Source organism: Nannobrachium achirus, assembly GCF_963921795.1.
Source record: "Nannobrachium achirus genome assembly, chromosome: 9".
NCBI classification, from domain to species: Eukaryota; Metazoa; Chordata; class Actinopteri; order Myctophiformes; family Myctophidae; genus Nannobrachium; species Nannobrachium achirus.
Window position 1 is genome coordinate 14,560,304 of NC_137818.1, and position 22,476 is coordinate 14,582,779.

General features: G+C 43.6%; 1 protein-coding gene across 1 annotated transcript in view; it reads left to right on the plus strand.

Annotated features, from left to right (window-relative positions):
• Positions 1-20,375, plus strand: part of prpf6 (PRP6 pre-mRNA processing factor 6 homolog) — a 47,706-nt gene extending 27,331 nt beyond the window's left edge. The window contains exons 15-21 of the mRNA XM_080734243.1: positions 2,725-2,844; positions 11,618-11,794; positions 13,777-13,910; positions 14,860-14,951; positions 17,318-17,432; positions 17,992-18,118; positions 18,934-20,375. Of these exons, the coding sequence (XP_080590369.1) occupies positions 2,725-2,844; positions 11,618-11,794; positions 13,777-13,910; positions 14,860-14,951; positions 17,318-17,432; positions 17,992-18,118; positions 18,934-19,086 (918 nt within the window). The 3' untranslated portion in view covers positions 19,087-20,375. The remainder of the gene's footprint in view (positions 1-2,724; positions 2,845-11,617; positions 11,795-13,776; positions 13,911-14,859; positions 14,952-17,317; positions 17,433-17,991; positions 18,119-18,933) is intronic.
• The last annotated feature ends 2,101 nt before the right edge of the window (positions 20,376-22,476 follow it).

Here is a 22,476-nt window from a genome sequence, read left to right on the forward strand (position 1 = left end):
TGCCCGTATGTCTTGATAATTGGTAAAACAAACTTTTGGCCTATTTGTGGAGATAAGCGACCAACGGTCGCTTATCTCCCGATTAGGGAGTCTTACTGGTTGCGACCGTCAGGGAGCAGTTTACTATGAAAACATCCACCGGCCGTCCGTCCGTCCGTCCGTCCGTCCGTCACACGTCACACCTTTGCCCTGCTCATATCTCCGCATCAGTATGACATCACACCACATGTGTACACAAACCTTTGTGTACGTTGCTGTGGCAACAGTCTGTTGTTGCTGGTTTGTTAGTGTACGTTAGCAACCACCTTAGCAACCATGGTTTTACCCTAGCAACCAACTGTTTACCCTAGCAACCAACTGTTTACCATAGCAACCATGTTTTTTTACCCTAGCAACCAACTGTTTACCATAGCAACCAGATACGCAGAGCAGGGATCTCCATATATGGGCATAAATAGGTGACATCACACTGATGTCAGATACTCAGAGCAGGGATTTCTCCATAATATATGGGCATAAAAGGGATTCTGTTAGGGATCTCCATATATGGGCATAAAAGGGATTCTGTTAGGGATCTCCATATATGGGCATACAAGGGATTCTGTTAGGGATCTCCATATACGGGCATAAAAGGGATTCTGTTAGGGATCTCCATATATGGGCATAAAAGGGATTCTGTTAGGGATCTCCATATACGGGCATAAAAGGGATTCTGTTAGGGATCTCCATATATGGGCATAAAAGGGATTCTGTTAGGGATCTCCATATATGGGCATAAAAGGGATTCTGTTAGGGATCTCCATATATGGGCATAAAAGGGATTCTGTTAGCTGTTAGTGATCTCCATATATGGGCATAAAAGGGATGCTGTTAGGGATCTCCATATATGGGCATAAAAGGGATTCTGTTAGGGATCTCCATATATGGGCATGAAAGGGATTCTGTTAGGGATCTCCATATATGGGCATAAAAGGGATGGTATCCCAGATGATGCCCTGTTAGGAGATCCACACTAACAGAATCCATATATGGTCCTACCGACAGCTGCTATAAGCCAACCCTGGCGATAAGGTCTGAGTCGAAGAAATGCTTCTTTCCTGGCAAGAATTGCCCCTTTATACTGTAGGGCTCGTTTGTGTATTGTATGACATCACGCCACATCATCGGCTGAGGACTGTGTGATGTCATCATATCTCCATATATGGAGACATAAGTTGCTCATGCCCAAATATGGGCTGGTGAGGTCAGACTTAGTGTGATGCGTAGGTTATCTCCATATATGGAGATTCAACTTCAATGAGTAACCATGGCAAACTGTCAACTGCCCGTATGTCTTGATAATTGGTAAAACAAACTTTTGGCCTATTTGTGGAGATAAGCGACCAACGGTCGCTTATCTCCCGATTAGGGAGTCTTACTGGTAAGTCAATGGGGAAAATTAATTCACTAATAAATTAATATCAATTAAACGATACAACTTTTCTCTTAGAAAAGTAATAGCACAACATTCCCGGCCGAGCCGCACGTTTTGATGTATATATTGCGGCGGTGGCGTAAATTGTGCGGCAGTTATTACGGCTCCAAATTTGCAAGAACGTTACTTAATGACTTAGGTATGGCGGATTACAATAAGTGTTTTGCCATTGCATGGCAGGCACACTTAATAAAAACTATGAAGAACCCTTCATTAATTAATTGATAGCGATTCATTGAAGTGATCATGTGAACAGTGTTCTGATTTACACCTTGTTTTAACTTTTTTTGGTCAAACAACCATTTGTAAGGGTTGTTGTGTGTGGAAAAGACTGACACGCACACATTTGCACACAATCAATGTCAGAACATTACACTGGTTCACTTCAGTCACAGATAATACTTCCTTGTAACAGTGCATGCTCTGCACGTAATGTCAGCATCCCATAATAATCACTGTCTCTTAAAGGCACCTTCGCCAATGTATAGCAACACACAGCACCCCAATGTATTACAGTGGGACCCATGTTGTTAGAACATAACAAGGGTAACTACCTACCATTTTCCACATCTAAGATACAACATCGCACAAAAGAAAATAAAAAATATAGGAGAAAAAAAACGGCTTGTTTCCATTGTGGTCTTTCCCTCAACATGCACGTTGTACACTTAGACATACAAACATACACAAACCTGGCAGGTGTTTTCCGCACAGATCATGGTGTCGTCCAGTAGGTCGCCATGTCCTGCAAACGTCCACACATTGTTGATATCATGTTTATTATTTTATAATGTATGATTTTATAATGTTTGCAGTTAGAAGACCTCACTTTCTGGCACTGTTTATTTCTGCGGTTTAATTAACTGGTCTGGAATGATTCCCACTCCTGCCCACTCCTGGTGATTTTCATTCCTGTCCTGTCCCGATCTTGGCATTAATACAAATTTGACTCCTGTCCTGCGGGAATCCCACGGGAATTCCTGTCAAATGTCATCCTCTTATGCATCAGCATAGAATAGGAGTCAATGGAGCATGGACGCTCCGTTTTGCTTCCGTGCGTGTTGCGTCATGGCGTAAGCAGTTTTTTCTTTCACCAGCACCCGTAGCAAGCGTCTGTTGCCTGGTTACCAAGTTAACCCTTAACTTGTCTGTGGACGAGATTGGCTACAGTGGCAACCGTTGTGTTAATGGGCAATTGGGCATCCTTATTAAACAAACAAACAAACTCTCTGTCTGTCTCTCTGTCTCAGGCTAACCCCAACAGTGAGGAGATCTGGCTGGCCGCTGTCAAGCTGGAGTCAGAGAACAACGAATACGAGAGAGCCCGCCGGCTGCTGGCCAAGGCCCGGAGCAGCGCACCCACTGCAAGGGTCAGTGAGTGTGCTTTGTGTGCTGTGTGTGTGCAGGGGTGTTGCACACATTTTCACGACTTTCCAAAAATAGCAGATCTAAAAGCTCGCAGCGCGGCACTCGGTGCTGCGCTGTGAGCTTGTATATCTGCTATTTGTCAATAGCTAAAGTATGTAAGCATAAAATAATTAAGGCCCCCTCCACCTTGGGCCTTAGTAACTCAGTCCCACTTTCCCCCCCTTGTGACGCCCCTGTGTGTGTGTGTGTGTGTGTGTGTGTGTGTTTATGTGTTTGTGTGTGTCTGTGCTTGACAACATTCCACACTTCATACTGGTTGAGACTTCTCTTAAGGGCAAACATTAGTGCTATCGGGCTGCTTAGCTTAACATCAAATAATTACAAAACGTAATCTCTAAGGCGTGTATCAAAAAAGATAAGCAAGGAGGCAATAAGCTGATGCAACTATGAAAGGTTCTTGATATCAATGTAATGTTTTCAGAAGTGATTCAAAAGATGACACGGACATTGCTAGCCTTAGGGTCCACAGGGCGTTTCAATGGTCGCCCCCAGTTAACACATGGGAAGCCAAGGTTTCTAACATTTCTAGCTGTTGCTGCTGCCGCCGTTCACTCACGCTTTATTTTGAAGAGCCTCGGAAGCTTCGTGCGTGTGCACGTGAGTGTCCACTGACGATTGAGGGCCGACCATCGCGGTAAAGTGTCGCTGTGAAAACAATCAGATCTCTGCTTCCCTGGCGTTCTTTGCACCTCATTCATAGATAAAGCCCTTTTTATGTTTCAGCCTAGAATGGAAATCAATGCAGCCTAGTCGCGCCATCTTCTCTCTCTGCGAGCCACGGTGTGACGTATGGACTAGGGTCATTCACAGGGAACACAACATGCGCGCAGCACGCTGCACAGTTAACACTTTGAGTGCCAGGGCGTCATATGACGTCAGACACGCACTTGGCAATGATGCCAGAAAATAATATTGGCGTCATATGACGCCAGATGCTTTTTTTTCATATTACAGTAGTACAGTGTTGGATCTATGCGGTAACCAAGATACAGCCCTTTTGGACGATGGGACGGTCGTCATGCATGACAATTCAGTGGCGTCAGTTCAGAACAAGCTAAGGTATGGCAACATGACTGGTGTCTGGTGAAGACACCAGTCATGTTGCCATACCTTAGCAACAGGCACGATGAAAAGTACATTTTTATTATTTCCCCCTGTCAAGGTATGGCAGCTGCATACCCCTGCCATACCCAATTGACGCCCCTGCATGACATCACACGCTTATGTGACCAAATTCAAGCATGCTGATTGGCCGGTTCCCCCCAGAAACAAGGGTCTCAAAGTGTTCAGTGACTTTTACCGTCCGGACACACAGCAATCAGAGGGAGAGAGAGATATATTGAGAGAATGAGCTAGAATTAGTTATAAAATCATTAGATGTAGTATTATTTAGAGAGATAGAGATAGAGAGAGAGATCGGAAGGTAGAGGTTTTACCTAGGAGGAGTGGGGGAAGGGAAGGGCTAGTTTCTTTGTAGGTTGGGGCCGTCCATTTTGTAAAAAAAGAAAAAGAAAACGCCGTCCCAGTTACCGGACCGTTGCTCCGCTGATCAGAGAGCAAGTCATGGCCGCACATGGAGACCAAGCAGGCAGCCGAACCATGCCCCGTGGCCGTGGAACCAAGCCCGCAGCCTGCTGCTGCCCAGCGCCGCCACCGACCATAATCAAAACCCGAAGCACCAGTTGGACTTTCGTTTGTTGCTGCGCGGCTGCGTTTGGGACTTGACTGAGGCGACGCGTGAGGATGAACGGTGATGCCGTTGAACGCTGATGCCGGCGATTTGAAGAGAATTCTGTGTTTTTGCTGCTGTGTCGGGGGAGCCAAGGAACGTCGCCAGCCATCCACAGTGGACGGAGGAGCTACGGCGGTGATCCGGACCGGAGGCAGGCTGTTTGGAGCAGTGTATCATCTTACGGCGCCCACCGGCTGCACCGATAGGTATGGCCCCGGAGAGCGGAGTTGCAGCGGGCGCTAATACACCCAAATGAGGCCGTGCGTGGACTTAGCCAAGGAGGACGACCCGGTCGCTGCGGTGCTCTGTCTCCCCCTGCCCTGAAGGAAGCACTGCTGAGGTGTGCTGCGATCAGCGAACCGGGTAAGCATTATAAAGCTATGCTTTTTACGTTTCAATATGTTCTATACGTCTGTCTGTCTTTCAATGTTATATGAGATCAGTGCTGTGTTCTGGGGACTCACCGGGGACTACCCTCCACACCTCGCCCGACTTGGGACACCCTCGCAGGCACGGCGCCGCCAGGCGCCGGCCTCTATACCTCCGTGATGGAGGAACAATAAAATATGAACGGCGTCTGCCCTCGTGAACCTTTCAAAGTAGCGTATTTGATAGGGATTATGTACTATAGCGTCTGCCCTGGCCAAACGAATAGTAGCTGATCGTATGCCCTCAAAAAAAGTCTAGAACACACCACTGTATGATATGCATAAAGTGTGTTCCTGTGGAAATGAGCCATGAATCTGTAGGTCTACTCTAATGCAAGCTTGTAATACATTCTTCAATCAATCAATAACCGATGTCAATAAGCCTGACCTGCTATTGTTTTTTTTCCACGTAGGGTGCATTTGGTAATATACAATTCAATTCAAAGGAGCGTTATTGGCATGAGAAAACATACGTTTACATTGCCAAAGCAAGTATCACACATACAATAAAAAAAACAGTTGAAAATATACAGTTGGAGGGGGTACAGCATTGTTCAAACAGAGCTATGTCGCATTGTCATTTTATATATATACAGGGTACAAATAGCAGCATTATTTTCCTCATAGTACATAAAGGTATCAGCTCTGTTTCATACTGTATGTGCAGTAGGTCTAGATGTCAATCCATGGTTTGTAGTAGGTGTATGAAGTTCCTCCAACTTCTTCCAGTAAGAATACATTTCTTTATAGTTTAGTTTTTTATTGTGTGTGTATACCTAGATAGATAGTTTAGTAATACAATCAGTGTGTGTGTGTGTGTGTGTGTGTGTGTGTGTGTGTGTGTGTGTGTGTGTGTGTGTGTGTGTGTGTGACATAATAATCTATCAAATCGATCTCAAATCTGTATCAAATTTGTATCAAAGCAGAGCCTATAGAATTCAGTGGCCACGTATATATACATATATACATTTGAAATTATTTAGACTAGTGAAAACAGCCGATCTACAAGCACACAACGCCTCGCTTGTAGATCTGCTGTTTTCACTACTTTTGTGCGACAGCCTTTGCTAAAGAACATACAAATTATACAGAAGCACGTTCATTTAGTATTTTGTATTTATTTCTATCATATACAGGGCCCGTGGAGTCTGACTGGATGGAGGAAGGATGGGAGCCCGATCTGCAACCAGACCAATGACAACGCAGAGGACAGTATGATGGCGGAGATAGCGAGAGCGGAGGAGTCAGGCATAGGTCATACACACTGTAGGTTCGCTGCCTGGACCAATGTCACTCTAGGGGAGCTGAAGAACTTTCTGGGACTTCTCTTCCTCACAGCTATCGTTCACAAGCCGGAGATTGCCATGCAGTGGTCAAAAAAACATTGCCATGCCGTACTTTCCCAGAACAATGGCAAGGAACAGGTACCAGGCCATTTTGAGGCACCTGAGGTACACGCACGCGCACACACACACACACACACACACACACACACACACACACACACACACACACACACACACACACACACACACACACACACACACACACACACGGTGAACAGTACCATCTTTGACCTTGATTTGTGGTGCCTTTGACTCCTGAATGTTGGCTTGTTGAATGCCTTTTTTTGACTTTTATATTATTTTATTTATTCTTTACTTGCTGCACATTTATTTTATTTTACTTTTATCCAGTTATATTTTATTTTTGTGAAGTCATATTTGTGATTTTTTTTTGGGAAATATTTGTAAATATTGTTGAACATAAATATGTTCATGCTGGATGTGTGAGGTACTCACCAGGGTTAGGGTTCGATGTTGCCATAAAATAAAAGGTTGACATCGCTTTTCTGACTTTTTGTCTTCCTGACCTTCTAGACCAGGTAAAAACACAGTGAATTCACAGTGCATAGTTCTATCAAAATGTAAGGCAATTTCCACCTTCTGAGTAATTTCATACTTTTTCACTTTGCCCCCTTGAAACTAGACGATGGTACAATATTTTTTTCACTTTTTTTGCAGAAAATAAAGTAGGCATGCTATTCTTTCTGTCAAGGGTACTTGTGTTCCGTTACCATTTACCAATTTGTCGCTATGGCTTCCTAAAGTTTTTTTTCTTTGAACTCAAATATCTCAGAATCTAGATTTCTGAGGTTATTGACTGGTTTGCGCAGTGCGCACTCTCGAGCACCTATCTCCAAAACCGCTCACCGAAATCACTCCAAAATTTTTTTGGTAAAAAAAAAAATCCTCTTTTACCAAACCTCCCATTTTTGTTCCGATGTGAATATCGGATCATTTTCAATATATTCCCTGGAATCGGGGCAGAATGAATGGGACCTAATGGTGGCACTGGTAAGGGACGGGGGCCAGGGGGGGCTGGCATTCAAAGTGTTAAGTTGTTGTCTCGTTGTCTCGTTGAGGAACGAGAGGAACGAGACAACTCCTTTTGGCAGAGCGACCTCTAGTGGCCTTATCTCGTTACTGAACGAGTTTGGCCCCTTGGGTGTTAATGAGGTGATTTTAGGAATACAGTATATCGTCTCTGTCGGTTAGAAAAAACTGTTACTTTTCAGGATTCAAATTCAAAAATGGCAAAAGTAGCAGTTACTGCCTGACAGCAACGATATGCATAGGGCAGGGGTCTTCAATGTTTTCAGGCCAAGGACCTTGTCATAGGTTCCATATCGTTTCATTGTTTGACAGCACAATCGTTGGTATATTTTGGATTCATGTCAATTTGTGTTTTCAGATATTTAACCACTTGACTGTCAATACTTCTCCCATTTACACCAAACCTCTTTGCCGAAAATAGCAGATCTATAAGCTCGAGCCGTTGTGAGCTTGTAGATCTGCTATTTTCGGCTAAAGTTCTCAGTCTGTTTAAGAATCTGACTATAAAGCAGATTTTTTTTTTTTTTTCTATCACACAAAGATTTGTAGGACCCCCTGTAGTAACTCTGAGGACCCCCTAAGGGTCCCGGACCCCTTGTTGAAGACCTCTGGCATATTGAGGGCGGGTCCAAAATCTGACCCCAGGTTTTTTACATGGACACAAACTACCCCCACCCGTGCACAGGGGTGCTGACAGAACCCTCGCTAAAAACCCCAGGGCAAAAATCCACTCGTCCGAGACAGTTTGCCCTCCTGCCGGCCCCCAAGCTGTGGAATAAACTCCCTGTCGCACTTAGAACAACGGACTCACTCGCTAGCTTTCGCCGTGGACTGAAGACTCACCTTTTCAGACTCCACCTAAACCCTTAGCACTACTGGAAAAGTCAATGACCATACATGAAGCTAGTTAGCATTTGTTTTTAGGTTTTTTTAGAAACCTTTTTTTCTTTTACGGATTACATTGTTTTTTTTCTAGATAGATATTCATTTGCATTTGTTATATTGCTGTTGTTGATGTACTGACATTTAACCTTGTTTATTATCGTGATGTTTTATCTGCTTACTGCAAGTCGCTTTGGATTAAAAGCGTCTGCTAAATGCCTAAACTGTAGACTGTAAACGATCCCATCCTCCTCCAGTCAGGTTGACCCGGGGTGACCCTGTGTCTTTCACACAGTTTGCTGTGTGAGTGGAGGGTGTTAAATGGTGCTTTGAACGGGGGCGGGTTCGGTTCCGGGTGGCTTGGCGGTCACGTAGAACAAGCAGCCTTCATAATGAGGCGCCGCTCTCTGGAGCAAAGTGTCTTCTTGGGAGTTAACCCATTTAGAATGGGTACACATTTTGTGTATCATTATGTTATGCTTTAACTATTGAAAAATAGCAGATATACAAGCTCACAGTGCGGCCACCGAGTGCCGCGCTGCGAGCTTGTAGATCTGCTATTTTAGAAAAATCGTGAAAATTAGAATTTTGACCCGATTCTGTAAGTGTCTTTTGAATCCTTCTAAGATCTTTTTGAAAAACCTGTGTTTCTATGTCAGCAATCTGGCCAGCCATCGTCAAAGAAAGGGTCCTTTTCACTTAACTGGATCTCAGTTAGTCTGTTCTTGAGAGACTACTATGTCAGTGGTTCTCAAACCTTTTCATGTGAAGGACCCCCAAACTGATATTTATTTGACCACGGACCCGCATCTCAAAATATTTAGTTCCAGGGACCACCCAGAAGCAAAATTTGAGTTACAAACGTTCGCTCTAAAAATACATATATTCAAAGATTTGCACACATTTTCACGACTTTTTCAAAAATAGCAGATCTACAAGCTCGCAGCGCGCGCTGTGAGCTTGTATATCTGCTATTTTTCAATAGTTAAAGCAGTCAATAATTTTAGGCCTAAAAGAGTTAATGGTGCATAATAGTTGGAGTGTCTTCCACAAAGCTCTCTGTCTTTCTCAGGCCCAGGCTTGCCAGACTGTTTTAACAGCCAACACGTCTCTTTTTAAAAAGGCGCTCGGTGCCAGCACCTGTCAACCAAATCATCAACCGGTTGTTTTTAGCCCATGATTAGTTTGTGTAATGTTTGTTTGCCAGGCCTAATAGGCAAACAGACATTCATTTTTTTTTTTACTTTACAATGCTCGCTCAATGCCAAAAAAACAGTTAAATCTTTCATTGCAGTTATTTCGCTTGACAATTTAATGGTGACAACTAGTCCCGTCACGATTATTACATAAGCACTGAATCGCAATTATTTGAGGTAAACGCATTTTGTTGCATAATTGTAAGAATTGTTTCATTCATCTTTAACCTTTTCAGGCCATGACCCCCAAAATAATCATATTTTAACTGGGCAATAAGCCCCCCACCCTACTAGCACTAGAGTTGAGGCATAACATTATGCACAACAAGGTTCTATTGTGAAAATAGCAGATCTACATGCTCACAATGCCTCACGTTGTGAGCATGTAGATTTTCACAATTTCTGCCTCTAATATTTGACGATTTGGCCAATGTTTAACTCTTATACCGCTTTGGACGTTCCTGTTCGCCCCAATTCTCAAGAGACCTCCGCGCCAATACGGCGCTCGTTCGCGTTCGTTCGTTCGTTTACCTTGTTGAAGCTGATGAGGGGTCGCGCCGCCGTGTACTGTAAACACATTTTCCGCGGTGATGGTGTAAAAAATCCATTATGCGTTAACATCAACGGAGACCAATTCACTTCCTTGTTGATTTCTCTGGCTGTGAGGCTCTGTGGCCAGTGACTGGTCTGAATCACATAACAGGCAAATTCACATTCATTCTCGCATGACGCCGCCCTCTGCTGCCTGGCAGACCAAAGTGCACTATTGCACAATAAAAAAAAAATCAAAAAAAAAAATGTCTATCTATCTACTATAACGTCGCAAAGGTAAGCCGCTTTTTGATGGCACCAGACCCAATAAATAAATAAATAATCTGGCAGTAGGAGAGTTAATCTGAGATTTTAGAGGTATTAAAAAGTCCTTAAATTGTCACTTTAGAAATGTGCAGATACCCTTTGTACACTTAAACCTTATGTTTGTTTACTGTTGAGTGAGAAAACAATGTTGGACATTAACTCATTGTGTGCCAGGCCCGATAATCCCGAGATTATTTCAATGTCTTTCCCTGCCAGGCTTGATAATCCCAAAAAAACATTTTTTTCAAAAAAAGATTTTGACCCCAAAAAATGTAGTAGGCATGATAGCAATCGCGAAATTGCATGTTTAACCCCCATAGCAACCCCATCTTTCAAACATGGCAGCCATCTTTGTTTACATTTTAGGAAAACATAATGGCTGCATCTCATGAATGCCTGAACGGATTTCCATTCGGATTTTTTTGTTTGAAAGCTGTGAGCAATGTGGACACACGTGGTGCATTATCTAGGCATGGTTGTGCATGATCCGTGCACTATGAATTACATGGAAGTCTATGGAGACTGGAGGCATATGAGAGCACGAAGGTATTGTTAAATGGCAGGGAATGTGTTAAGTTATTCATTTGGGGACCCCCAAAATAATTTGGGGACCCACCTGGGGAACCACTGTCCTACATCGGGATAGTGTTTTCTTTGTTTCAGTCCGAGTGTATCAAAGGGTGCGTTCGGAAATGCGCACCGGGTGTGTGCTCAGTGTAGTGCCTAAACCTAACCCTAATCCTAACCCTAACCTCAGTAAAACTATGCCTAAACCTATACCTAACCTTAACCTCAGTAAAACTATGCCTAAACCTAACCCTAACCTTAACCTCAGTAAAACTATGCCTAAACCTAACCCTAACCCCTAACCCTAACCACACCCGGTGCGCATTTCCGAACGCACCCTTTGATACACTCGGACTGAATCACCTGCAGAAAACACTCTCCCGTCTTACATCGTGGGCTGTGTGGTGCAGGTGTTCATGAGGTCTCTTCCATCGTGTGCTGTGTGGTGCAGGTGTTCATGAGGTCTCTAACATCGTGTGCTGTGTGGTGCAGGTGTTCATGAGGTCTCTTCCATCGTGTGCTGTGTGGTGCAGGTGTTCATGAGGTCTCTAACATCGTGTGCTGTGTGGTGCAGGTGTTCATGAGGTCTCTAGCATCGTGTGCTGTGTGGTGCAGGTGTTCATGAGGTCTCTTCCATCATGTGCTGTGTGGTGCAGGTGTTCATGAAGTCGGTGAAGCTGGAGTGGGTGCTGGGGAACATCGAGGCGGCCCAGGGCCTGTGCACGGAGGCCTTGGAGCACTACGAGGACTTCCCCAAGCTGTGGATGATGAGGGGGCAGATAGAGGAGCAGGGCGAGCACATGGACAAGGCCCGGGAGGCCTACAACCAGGGGGTGAGTTGAGCACCGCACGGAGAGAGAGAGAGAGGGAGGTTGTCGATGATAGTCCATGGGCCATACGAGATGTCGCTCTCCAAAAGGTGGCAAAGGTTACGCATTTTTGAAAAGCTCTATATCTGTAGGTTATATTTTTGTATGATAACTGCCCCACAAAACTATGGTTTAGTGATAAAAAGTGATGAATCGTCACTTTTCACAGATTTGTGGGGGACGTTTTTAGCCCAAGGAATGTTTTTCGTGCAAAACACATGCTTCCAATGGATTCAGAATCATGAAAAACCTCTAGTTTGACCCCTCATATGCTACTTAAAGCAGATTAAATTTCTTTTCCTGTATAATAAAGTTAATGGAACACCAACTTTAGCAGCTGATAACACCAATTATCATACCAAAATAATATCTACAGATAAAGAGCTTTTCAAAAATGCATAGTAACCTTAATTTGCCACCTTTCGGAGAGCGACCTCTCGTATGGCCCATGGACTATGATAAGTCACACAGATAATAAGAAACTGTGGTTCTCAACCAGTGACATAGACTAGAGTTGACTAGACAGACCTTTTTCCGCATGGGTTTTCAGATCAAAAGGGCCCGCAGGGTCCCACTGGGCCAGATAACAGATAAAGAAATCTCTTTCTCCAGATATTTTTCCATTCAAAGTGGATGGTAGATACTGATACAAAAAAAAAATCTGCCACAGATAAAAGAAATATCTGTGATATTTCTTTTATCTGTGGCAGATTCTTTTTTGTTCATCTGTATCTACCATCCACTTTGAATGGAAAAATATTTGGAGAAAGAGATTTTTTGGAGCGGTGTGCAGAGCACGAGCTCCCAGTGCACAGCTTTCAGCTTTTGTCCCGTCTAGTGGGAAAAGATTGTTTCGTTCAGTTCGAACAGGATCTACGCATGCGCGCACGCACGCACGCACGCGCGCACACACACACACACACACACACACACCACGTCGCGATAAAAACAAAGGTTAACGGCAGCGAGAGGGAGACGGGGGGAGAGGAGGGAGAGAGAGAGAGAGAGAGAGAGAGAGAGAGAGAGAGAGAGAGAGAATCGTATTTCAGAGAGAGAGAGAGAGAGCTGCAAGCTCACAACGCCTCGCACAAGACGCACATCGAGGTGTTGTCTGCGTGAAGATCAGCTGTTGTGTGTGTGTGTGTAGTCCGTTAATAACAACTAACAAGCATGGTATGTTGGCGTATCTCGAGTCGACCCCCTCTGCTGTCTGCGTCTGCCCGTGATAGCCGCTAGAGTGGAGGCTCACGAAGCATGCAGCCACCGTAGCGAGCCACGGGCAATCAAGAATTGACACATGTCAATATATAAAATAGGTGAAAAAAGTCAGGGACTTTGAACAGTCTATCCAAAATATCTCTGTTCCATCTATTCAGCATGCAGCCACCGTAGCAAGCCACGGGCAATCAAGAATTGACACATGTCAATATATAAATAGGTGAATATATTTATATATTTTATATATTTACCTGGAACTGCTCAAATTCACCGCTCCACTTCGAACCGAGGTTTGATTTTTTATCTGTTATCTGGCCCAGTGGGAATGGGCCTTGTCACTGACATAATATATATGAATTTATATGTAGGTAATATGGGCCAAAAAGAAAGAAAAAAAGGAATCCTGTGGGGACCCACGGGTTGAGAACCACTGATCTAAAACAGTGATTCTCAAACGTGAGGATATTCCAAGTGGGCACAGCGTGATGCAACACCTTGTGCGCTTGTAGATCGGCTATTTTCAAACATTTTCTACATTTTCTTTTGGTACTTTTAAGTACATTTTGATGCACAAAAACACTTTCACACTTTTCCTCAAGTACATTTTGAATACTGGACTTTAACTCTGTAACAGAGTATTTCTATATTGCAGTGTTGATGCTTTTACATTATGTCAAATATGTGAGTACTTTTTCCAACCACTGACATCTTGTGTTGTGGTGTTCCAGCTGAAGAAGTGTCCCCACTCCATGCCACTGTGGCTGCTGCTGTCTCGTCTGGAGGAGAGGATCGGCCAGCTGACCAGAGCCAGGGCCATCCTGGAGAAGGCCCGCCTCAAGAACCCCCAGAGCCCAGAGCTGTGGTGAGAGAAGGCACACAAACGTACCCTAACCCTAAACCCCAAGAGCCCAGAGCTGTGGTGAGAGAGGACACACGAACACACACACACACAAGAACCCTCAGAGCCCCCTGAGCCCAGAGCTGTGGTGAGAGAGGACACACGAACACACACACACAAGAACCCTCAGAGCCCCCTGAGCCGAGAGCTGTGGTGAGAGAGGACACACGAACACACACACACAAGAACCCTCAGAGCCCCCTGAGCCCAGAGCTGTGGTGAGAGAGGACACACGAACACACACACACAAGAACCCCCAGAGCCCCCTGAGCCCAGAGCTGTGGTGGGAGAAACACACAAACTCCAGAACCCCCAGAGCTGTGGTGAGAGAGAGAGGGCACACTAACAAACACAATGGAACGTTTCTCCCATTTGAGTTCAGCAGCATAGAGACAAGTACAGGGGTCGGGGGGGGGGGGGGGGGGGGGGGGAATCATTTTGTTGAAATTTTTGTTCTAACATGACAATTTCCAGATCTCTCCGTAAAAGTCAAGCAAGCAGAGGGATTAGCAACTTAAACCGTATAATCTGTTTATATTAACGCGAGTCCCCCTGGGCTCTATGGGCCCTGTTTTTGTCTGTTATCCCTAAACTTCTTTGCCTTTTATTGCTGTTTTGAAAACTAATTTAAAAGAAAAAACAGCGACTTTTGAAACAAGTTCTGGCCATGACCCCCATGTGCTACTTGCATCCTCCCTTCATCATTCCTACATTCCTCCTCTCTCTCCTCTCTCAGCTGTGACACATCAGATTAGAGGCAACACTGTCGCTGACGTGCAGTTTGGATGTGTGTGTGTGTGTGTGTGTGTGTGTGTGTGTGTGTGTGTGTGTGTGTGTGTGTGTGTGTGTGTGTGTGTGTGTGTGTGTGTGTGTGTGTGTGTGTGTGTGTGTGTGTGTGTGTGGTGTTTTCCAGGTTGGAGTCGGTCAGGCTGGAGTTCCGTGCGGGGTTGAAGAATATCGCCAGCACGTTGATGGCCAAGGCCCTCCAGGAGTGTCCCAACTCAGGTCAGAATCACGGGCGTCATGGATTGAAAGTTCTCAGTCAGTCACCACAACAACTCCTTTCAGCCATTTGGATTCCCTAGAAGTCAGCTATAGTCTTCTGTGGAAGCATGTTGCGTAGCGAGATATAGGCTGTTTCGGTTATTCTTTTAACCCATTTAGGCCTGGAATTATTGAATGCTTTAACAGTTGAAAAATAGCAGATATACAAGCTCACAGCAAGCTTGTAGATCTGCTATTTTTGAAAAATAGTGAAAATGTGTTTTTTTTCTATATATATTTTTCAAAGCAAACTTTTGTAACTCAAATCTCTGCTTCTGGGGGGTCCCTGGAACAACATATTTTGAGAAGGGGGTTTGCGGCCAAATAAAATGTAATTTTGGGGGTGCTTGACATGAAAAAGTTTGAGAACCACTGATTTAGAGGAAGGATTTAGAAGTCGGGTCAAAGATCGGGTCAAGACTTGCACACATTTTCAACATTTTTCAAAAATAGCAGATCTACAAGCTTGCAGTGCGGCACTCGGTGCCGCGCTGTGAGCTTGTATATCTGCTATTTTTCAATAGTTAAAGCACAAAATAATGGTTAAAGTGGTTAAAATCTTAGGGTATTTGAGGTTTAAACATCTGTAGCAGTATGTTCAGAAGTATCTTCCATAAAATCGTAATAGTCTCGGACATTTCATGCTTTTGTGTAAAAGCAAAGCTTAAAGCCTCGATCTGTGATTACTTCACCTGGTCGCCAGTAATATGTAGAGCAGCAGGAACAATGTTACTAGAACATTGTAATGTTACATGATCAAATTATCATGAGCACGGTTGTGGGGATAGGATTAAAGAAAAACATCATCAGGTACGGTATAAAAACACATCAAATAGCAGCAGGTATTAAATCACAGTTTCATGTGCATGGTTGAAGAGAAACTTGGCAATAGTGGGTCTTATTTGAGTCACCATCTCTTATAGTGTAGTGCGATGATAGATAGGGGAGATCATGTAATTGAGATGCAAGGTTTCCGCTCGACAGCAAAGGTACCGTGAACATGGCACAGAGAAAGCACTTCACTTTGTGTTCCTTATTATTCAAGCCTTCAGGAGCCGGAGGGACCCTCCTCCCCAGAGAAGTATTTTTCACCAGAACGGTGCCAAAGAAAATTTGTGGTGTTGTTTATAGACGGCAGCGCCATAAACAACATTCTCCGTAACCACTCTTCCGACCTGTTGAGGGCTCACAGATGTGACACTGTAAACACGAGTAGAAACTTGCATGTGAAGTCGGATCTCGATCTCGATCGCGACCTCTCTCTCTCTCTCTCTCTCTCTCTCTCTCTCTCTCTCTCTCTCTCTCTCTTTTCTTCTAAAAGGTAACCTGTGGGCTGAATCTGTGTTTCTGTGACTCAGGGAAAATCCTTGTTTACATGAGTCACAGGAACCTGTTAATTCAACTGAAAGTTTTGCACGCGCAGAGTTGGACTCGACTGTGGGAAAATGAGGAACAACTGTTAATTTAAAGGGATATTTCTGTTAAAAGACCTAATCATGTCTAAACAATGCTCTAGGCGTGTTTGTTCAGTAGCAGCAATCTCCCCGTCTCTCTGGTTGGGATACCAATTGTATCCAATCAAAATTAAATAAATGAAATTGGAAGTGAGGACAAAGAAATTAACAGACAGAATTGGGGCTTTGGAACACTATCCACAACTTTCCAACATCCCATCGTGCATTGCGCAGAAGTTGCACGGAGCTTCCGGCGCCGCAGCCGAGTGTGATCTACAAGCTCACAACGGCTGCATCTGCGACGCGACGTGAGCTTGTATGTCTGCTGTTAACCGGAAGTGTGGTGCAAAAAATTCTCCAGTAAATTCCCGCGGAAAGAGGTGGATAAACTTGAAGCAGCCAAGCAGGTGCTCTCTCCTGATTGGATGAAATTGACAACCCACCAGAAAATATATGTTCTGTTTAATTAAGAGCTGGAGAGACGGGGAACACTCTATAGCAATGAGTACTTTTAGTTACTGAATATAGAGCTTCAACATTTGAACCAAAAACTAAATTTTTTTTTTTAGCTCAAATGTAACCAGATGGACCCTTATGGGTTCATTTGGTCACATTTGTACACTCAAGAGTTAAGCCAGACTTAGTTGCGTGCTAGTGTTGCTTACCGTAAATAGCAGATCTACAAGCTCGCAACACGTCACATTCGTGACGCGCCGTGATCTTGTAGATCTGCCATTTACTGAGTACGACACCGGCGCGCCACTAAAGTATAACCAAGGCTTTAGACATGATGACTCAGGGAACGACAATGGAACAAACAGATATAAAGTGGGTGTGTGGAATGTGTTTGTGTTTGTCTTTCCCTCCATGAAGGCATCCTGTGGGCGGAGGCGGTGTTTCTGGAGGCCAGGCCTCAGAGGAAGACCAAGAGCGTGGACGCTCTGAAGAAGTGTGAACACGACCCCCACGTGCTGCTGGCCGTGGCCAAGTACGTACTGATCCATGACCCCCATGTCCCCACTGACCCTTCTATCTACTTCTCAACCCTCCTCATACTCGCATCCTCCCTTCCTTCCTGAATTTTTCACTCCTCTCTCTTTTGTTGGCAGCTGTGTTAAGCTGTGCACAACCTTCGTTGTTCAGCCTCCCAACAAAGTCTGGTGTGATGGGTAGCCTCTTACTCAGTCATCCATTGTTTCCTCCATGAAAAATTGACTTGGTTGAAGTCTAGACGATTTACGTCCTCCTGTGTATATATTATAGGCTGTTATTATTTATTAGAGTATAATTAGTTTAAGCGCTACGTAAAATGACAGTTCAATACTGAGTCCCACCCCTGTCAGAAAAAAAAAACCCAGGGCACTCCTACTAAACAAGTACCCGGATTGTGTATTCGATTACATTCCTCGCATCCCTAACTGTCGACTCATTATTTGTGATCAGTCTCTCTCTGCAGTGTTAAACGTCCTCCGGTGGGGTGGTGTAGCTTGCAGCATTTACATTGTGCCTCTCTTTGCTTTCTGTTCTGTGCCAACCACGTGTGTCAGGTTGTTCTGGAGCGAACGTAAGATCACCAAGGCCAGGGAGTGGTTCCTGAGGACGGTGAAGATCGAGCCAGACCTGGGAGACGCCTGGGCCCTCTTCTACAAGTTTGAACTGCAGCATGGCACAGAGGTATGGAAGGAACTGGTCGTTTTTGGCATTCTTCGTCTTCGGCAAGATACATTTGACACCCCACACGGGTGTCAAATGTATCTTGCCTTGTGCATGTGTGTCACCAATGACTCACCATACTGAATAGTACACCAGCAGTTCTCGGATATAGTGCAGGCGGCAGTGGCTCAGAAGGTAGAGCGGCCGCTTGGGAACCGAAAGGTTCCCAGTTCTATCCTCGACACTGAAACCTTAACACAACGGCTGCCACCATTTACTTACGCTTTATTTTGAAGAGCCCCTGGAAGCTTCGTGCGTGTGTACACTGACGATCCAGGAAGCGAGATCTGTTTGTTTACAAACGGTCGCGAAACTAAAATGCTAACCGGGGCCGACCATCACGGCATAGTGTCGCCGTGAAAACAAGCGGATCTCTGCCTCCGCTGCGTTATTTGCACCTTATTCAGAGATAAAGCCATTTTTATGTTTCAGCATAGAATAGGAGTCAGTGGATAATGGCCGCTCTCCGTTGCTTCTGGCTGCGTTGCATCATGGTGTATGCAGTTTTTTCTTTCTCCAGCACCCGTAGCAAGCATCTAAGATACGGGTTACCATGGAAACCTACCATGGAAACTCGTCTGTGAACGAGTTTGGCTCAGGGGCAGCCGTTGTGTTAATTGCTCCCGATGAGCAATTGTGCTCATTGCAAGCACAATTTTGTTGGTGCCTTGCATGGTTTCCTCCGCCGTCGGCATGTGAATGACTGAATGAAATGCACGTTGTAAAGCGCCTTGGGTAGAATTAATTTAACGTCCATCCTTTGTGTTTGCCTTCAGGAGCAGCAGGAGGAGGTGCGTAAGCGCTGTGAGAACGCAGAGCCGCGCCACGGAGAGCTGTGGTGCGCCGAGTCCAAGCACGTCCTCTACTGGCAGAAGAAGATCGGCGAGATCCTGACGCAAGTGGCCAGCAAGATAAAGAACACCTTCTGATGAGAGTTTGTTACAGTATGCCCCCAGAACTGACCCGTTTCCCCACCGGCAACTTCGTTGTACTGCAAAGAATAATTTAGGTTTTAGACTGAGAGCACCAGCACCACTGCTATGACAGGGGAACAGAGATTGGCATACAGTATACCTTCATGTCAAGGAACCCTAAATTAATGTGTATTTGGCTAAAAGGAAGAGGAAAAATCTGAAAAGATTTTGCCAAAATAGCTGTTTTTTATCCTGATCCATCTAAAAATATTGAATATTGTGTTAAGAAATTAATAGACAGCAAATGCCATAGCATCCCAAATCATCACTGTCTGTGGAAACTTCACACTGCACTTCAAGCAACTCGTTGACATTTATGTATTATAAATCCTTGTTTTGAGTGGCCTCATGTAAAATTGTAATATTTTGAGAGATGTATTTTTGATTTTCATGAGCTGTATGCCATAAAAACTCAAAATTAAAACAAAACATGTTTTTAATATTTCACTGCATGTATCTAGACTGTATCAAAGTTTCAATTTTTGCATTATATTCCAGAAGAAACTGTGCTTTTACACAATATTCAGTTTATTTTTAGATGGATCTGAATACAGGGCCCTGGGGGTCCCCGCCCCGGACTCTACTTTGATAACCCCTGCATTTGACCACGGACCACCATAACTTATTGGTTTCCATTTGTACTCTCTGAGTTACAGCCACATAAGGGTCCATTTGGTTCCCATCAATCATCTGGGGACCCCCTCAAGGACCCCTGGGCCGATTTGACCAACAGAAACGATATGCAGAGGTCCTTGTGCAGCGCGTTTGTTCAAGGTGACATTTCAGCCTGTTAAGACACATGCAAATTGGTCAAACCCTGCCATATGTAACTGTTATCAGCACCCTTTTCTTTTTTTCTTTCTTTTTTTCTCCCACCCGTGATACCCAAGCATCTGTGTTTGTGTTAATGTACAGTAGAGACATTTTATACACGGAGCAGAACCAATCAATGTTTCCTTTGATTAAGCTTTAATTGTGTGATCCATCCATGCATTTAATTGAGATTTGTGCCGTAGAAAATATGGCAAAAACAATTTCCAGAATTCAAGTTTGTTTTCTGTTTTTCTTTTATTATGGATGTGTTGCTGTTTGTCGTCTTCACTTGGAAATGGAATATCAGACTGTTATTTTGTTTTTAGCCATGTCTTTGCAGCATGAGTCTTGGCGGTGTGTATATAGACAACAGTCTGTAAGAACTATTCTTTATTCTGATGTGATGATTCTAGTGATGTTCTGCCTTTTCTAACCGGCTTGATTTGGTGTATCAAAACATCTGTGATGGTATCCAATAAACTACAGGGATTCCAACTTGGAACTTTTTTTTTTCTTTCTTTTTTTTTTAAGCCAAGGTACCTTGCCATACCCAATTGAGGCCTCTGACTGTAAACTAAACAGCATACAGTATAAGTGTATGTATGTACAGTATACACTATACAACAAGAAGATATCTACACATTTCTAAAGTGAAAATTTAACTTTCAAGACCATTTTAATACTAAATTGGGTAAAACCTATTATGTAAGAAAGAGGAAAACGTGAAAATAGACACAAGATCGGCTATTTTCACAATATTTTCTGTGGAACCGAGTCAATCAATCTAGTTTCCCAACTCCTACAATTCTTGTGCTTGTCCGGATGGGATGGGGTGTCACAAATATGATTATTTTGGAGGGTCACAGTCTCGGTCTGAAATGTTTGGGAACACTTGATGTAATAGAGTTGCATTGAGTTGACTTGTTATTGTCCTTGGCATTTCTGGATCTTCCCTCCAGTGAATTTCCATGCATGATTACTTCAGAATGCAGTAAAAGAAGAAAGAAGGATTCCATTCAGCATTATTTTGATTTGGCAAGGACTGAGGCTTATAAAAGCAACAACCATAATGAAGGCTGCATGTCACTGTGCTAGTTGCTCCCAATTCCCACTGGTGTAAAGTAACTAAGTACATTTACTTAAGTACAGTTTTGAGGTATTTGTACTTTACTTGAGCATTTCCAATTTCCAATACTTTTACTTCTACTCCACTACATCTCGGATCCAAATATTGTACTTTTACTTCACTAAATGTTTTTGAAAACTTTAGTTACTAGTTACTTTGCAGATAATAAATTATAAAACATACATAAACCACTTTAGCCCTATTTTATACCTTGGCTATTTGAAAATAGCAATTTTCAAACATTTTATTACTTTTGGTAGCCTACTTCAACATTTTGATGCCAACACTTTCATACTTTTAATCAAGTACATTTTGAATTCTGTACTTTTACTAGAGTATTTCTACATTGCAGTATTGATACTTTTACGCAAGTAAAAAATGTGAGTACTTTCCACCACTGCCAATTCCTGCAGAGATTTGATAGGCACTGCCTAGATATTGTTTGACAAGCGTCCAAAACCGGTAGCAAATGCACATGACTTATATCATCACGCCGTTGCCAGATTGCAAAATAACATTATTTTATAGACAACTCCTCGGCCTTATTCAGACAGAGAGACAGCACACAGCAGGTGCTCGATTCCTGCCTGGTGGTCTGCACGCATTTCCCATGCACAAAGCAAGAGGGCAAGAAAGTGATTGATTGCAGGATAGAGTTTGTCTTGGAACTTGAACGGACTGGAAGTTTTTGGTGAGATGAAATCCTAAGCCCGTCGTCATCACCCATGAAGGGGAAGGAAACCAGAGCCCGCAGCCTCGTCGGCGATCATGTTGGAAACAACCACCTAGTGCCATATCGGCAGTCTATAGACCAAGGTGATTATTATTATAGGTGGTTTTATTTATTTGTTTTTCATTTTGATTTCGATTTTTATTTGTTTCTCTTAGGTTCACGATTGGGTTTAGTTTCAGTAGCCTGGCTATAGTCTATGTTATTGTCTATAGCTGTAGCCTGTTTGGTATAATTTCAGTATTAGTTGTTTTTTTTTTAATTATTGGCTTAATTTGCCAGATGCAATATTATCGTTTAGCCTATGAACTACTATTTGTGAAGGCAGTTGACAAACAGTTCTCGTGTAAATCACTATCAGTGCCTCATTGCTGTTCAACATTTGATCAAATTAACACAGATTAAATGACCTTTCTATAGGAAGCTATAGCCTAGGCTATTTTAGTTTTTTTTTTAGTATTGTAATAGTCTTTTTTTTTTTTTTTTTTTTTGCTTGTTTTTCAGCAACACATTTGTCTTCACAACTAGTTTTTAGTTATATGCTTATGATATGCTATATGAGTTCTAGTTCAACACTAAGCTATAACCTCGGTCCGCAGGTTGAATAACGCTCTTTCAGCAGCAGCAGAGGAGGATCGACGCACCACGATCACGGTGAGTTGTGAGCCCCACTCCG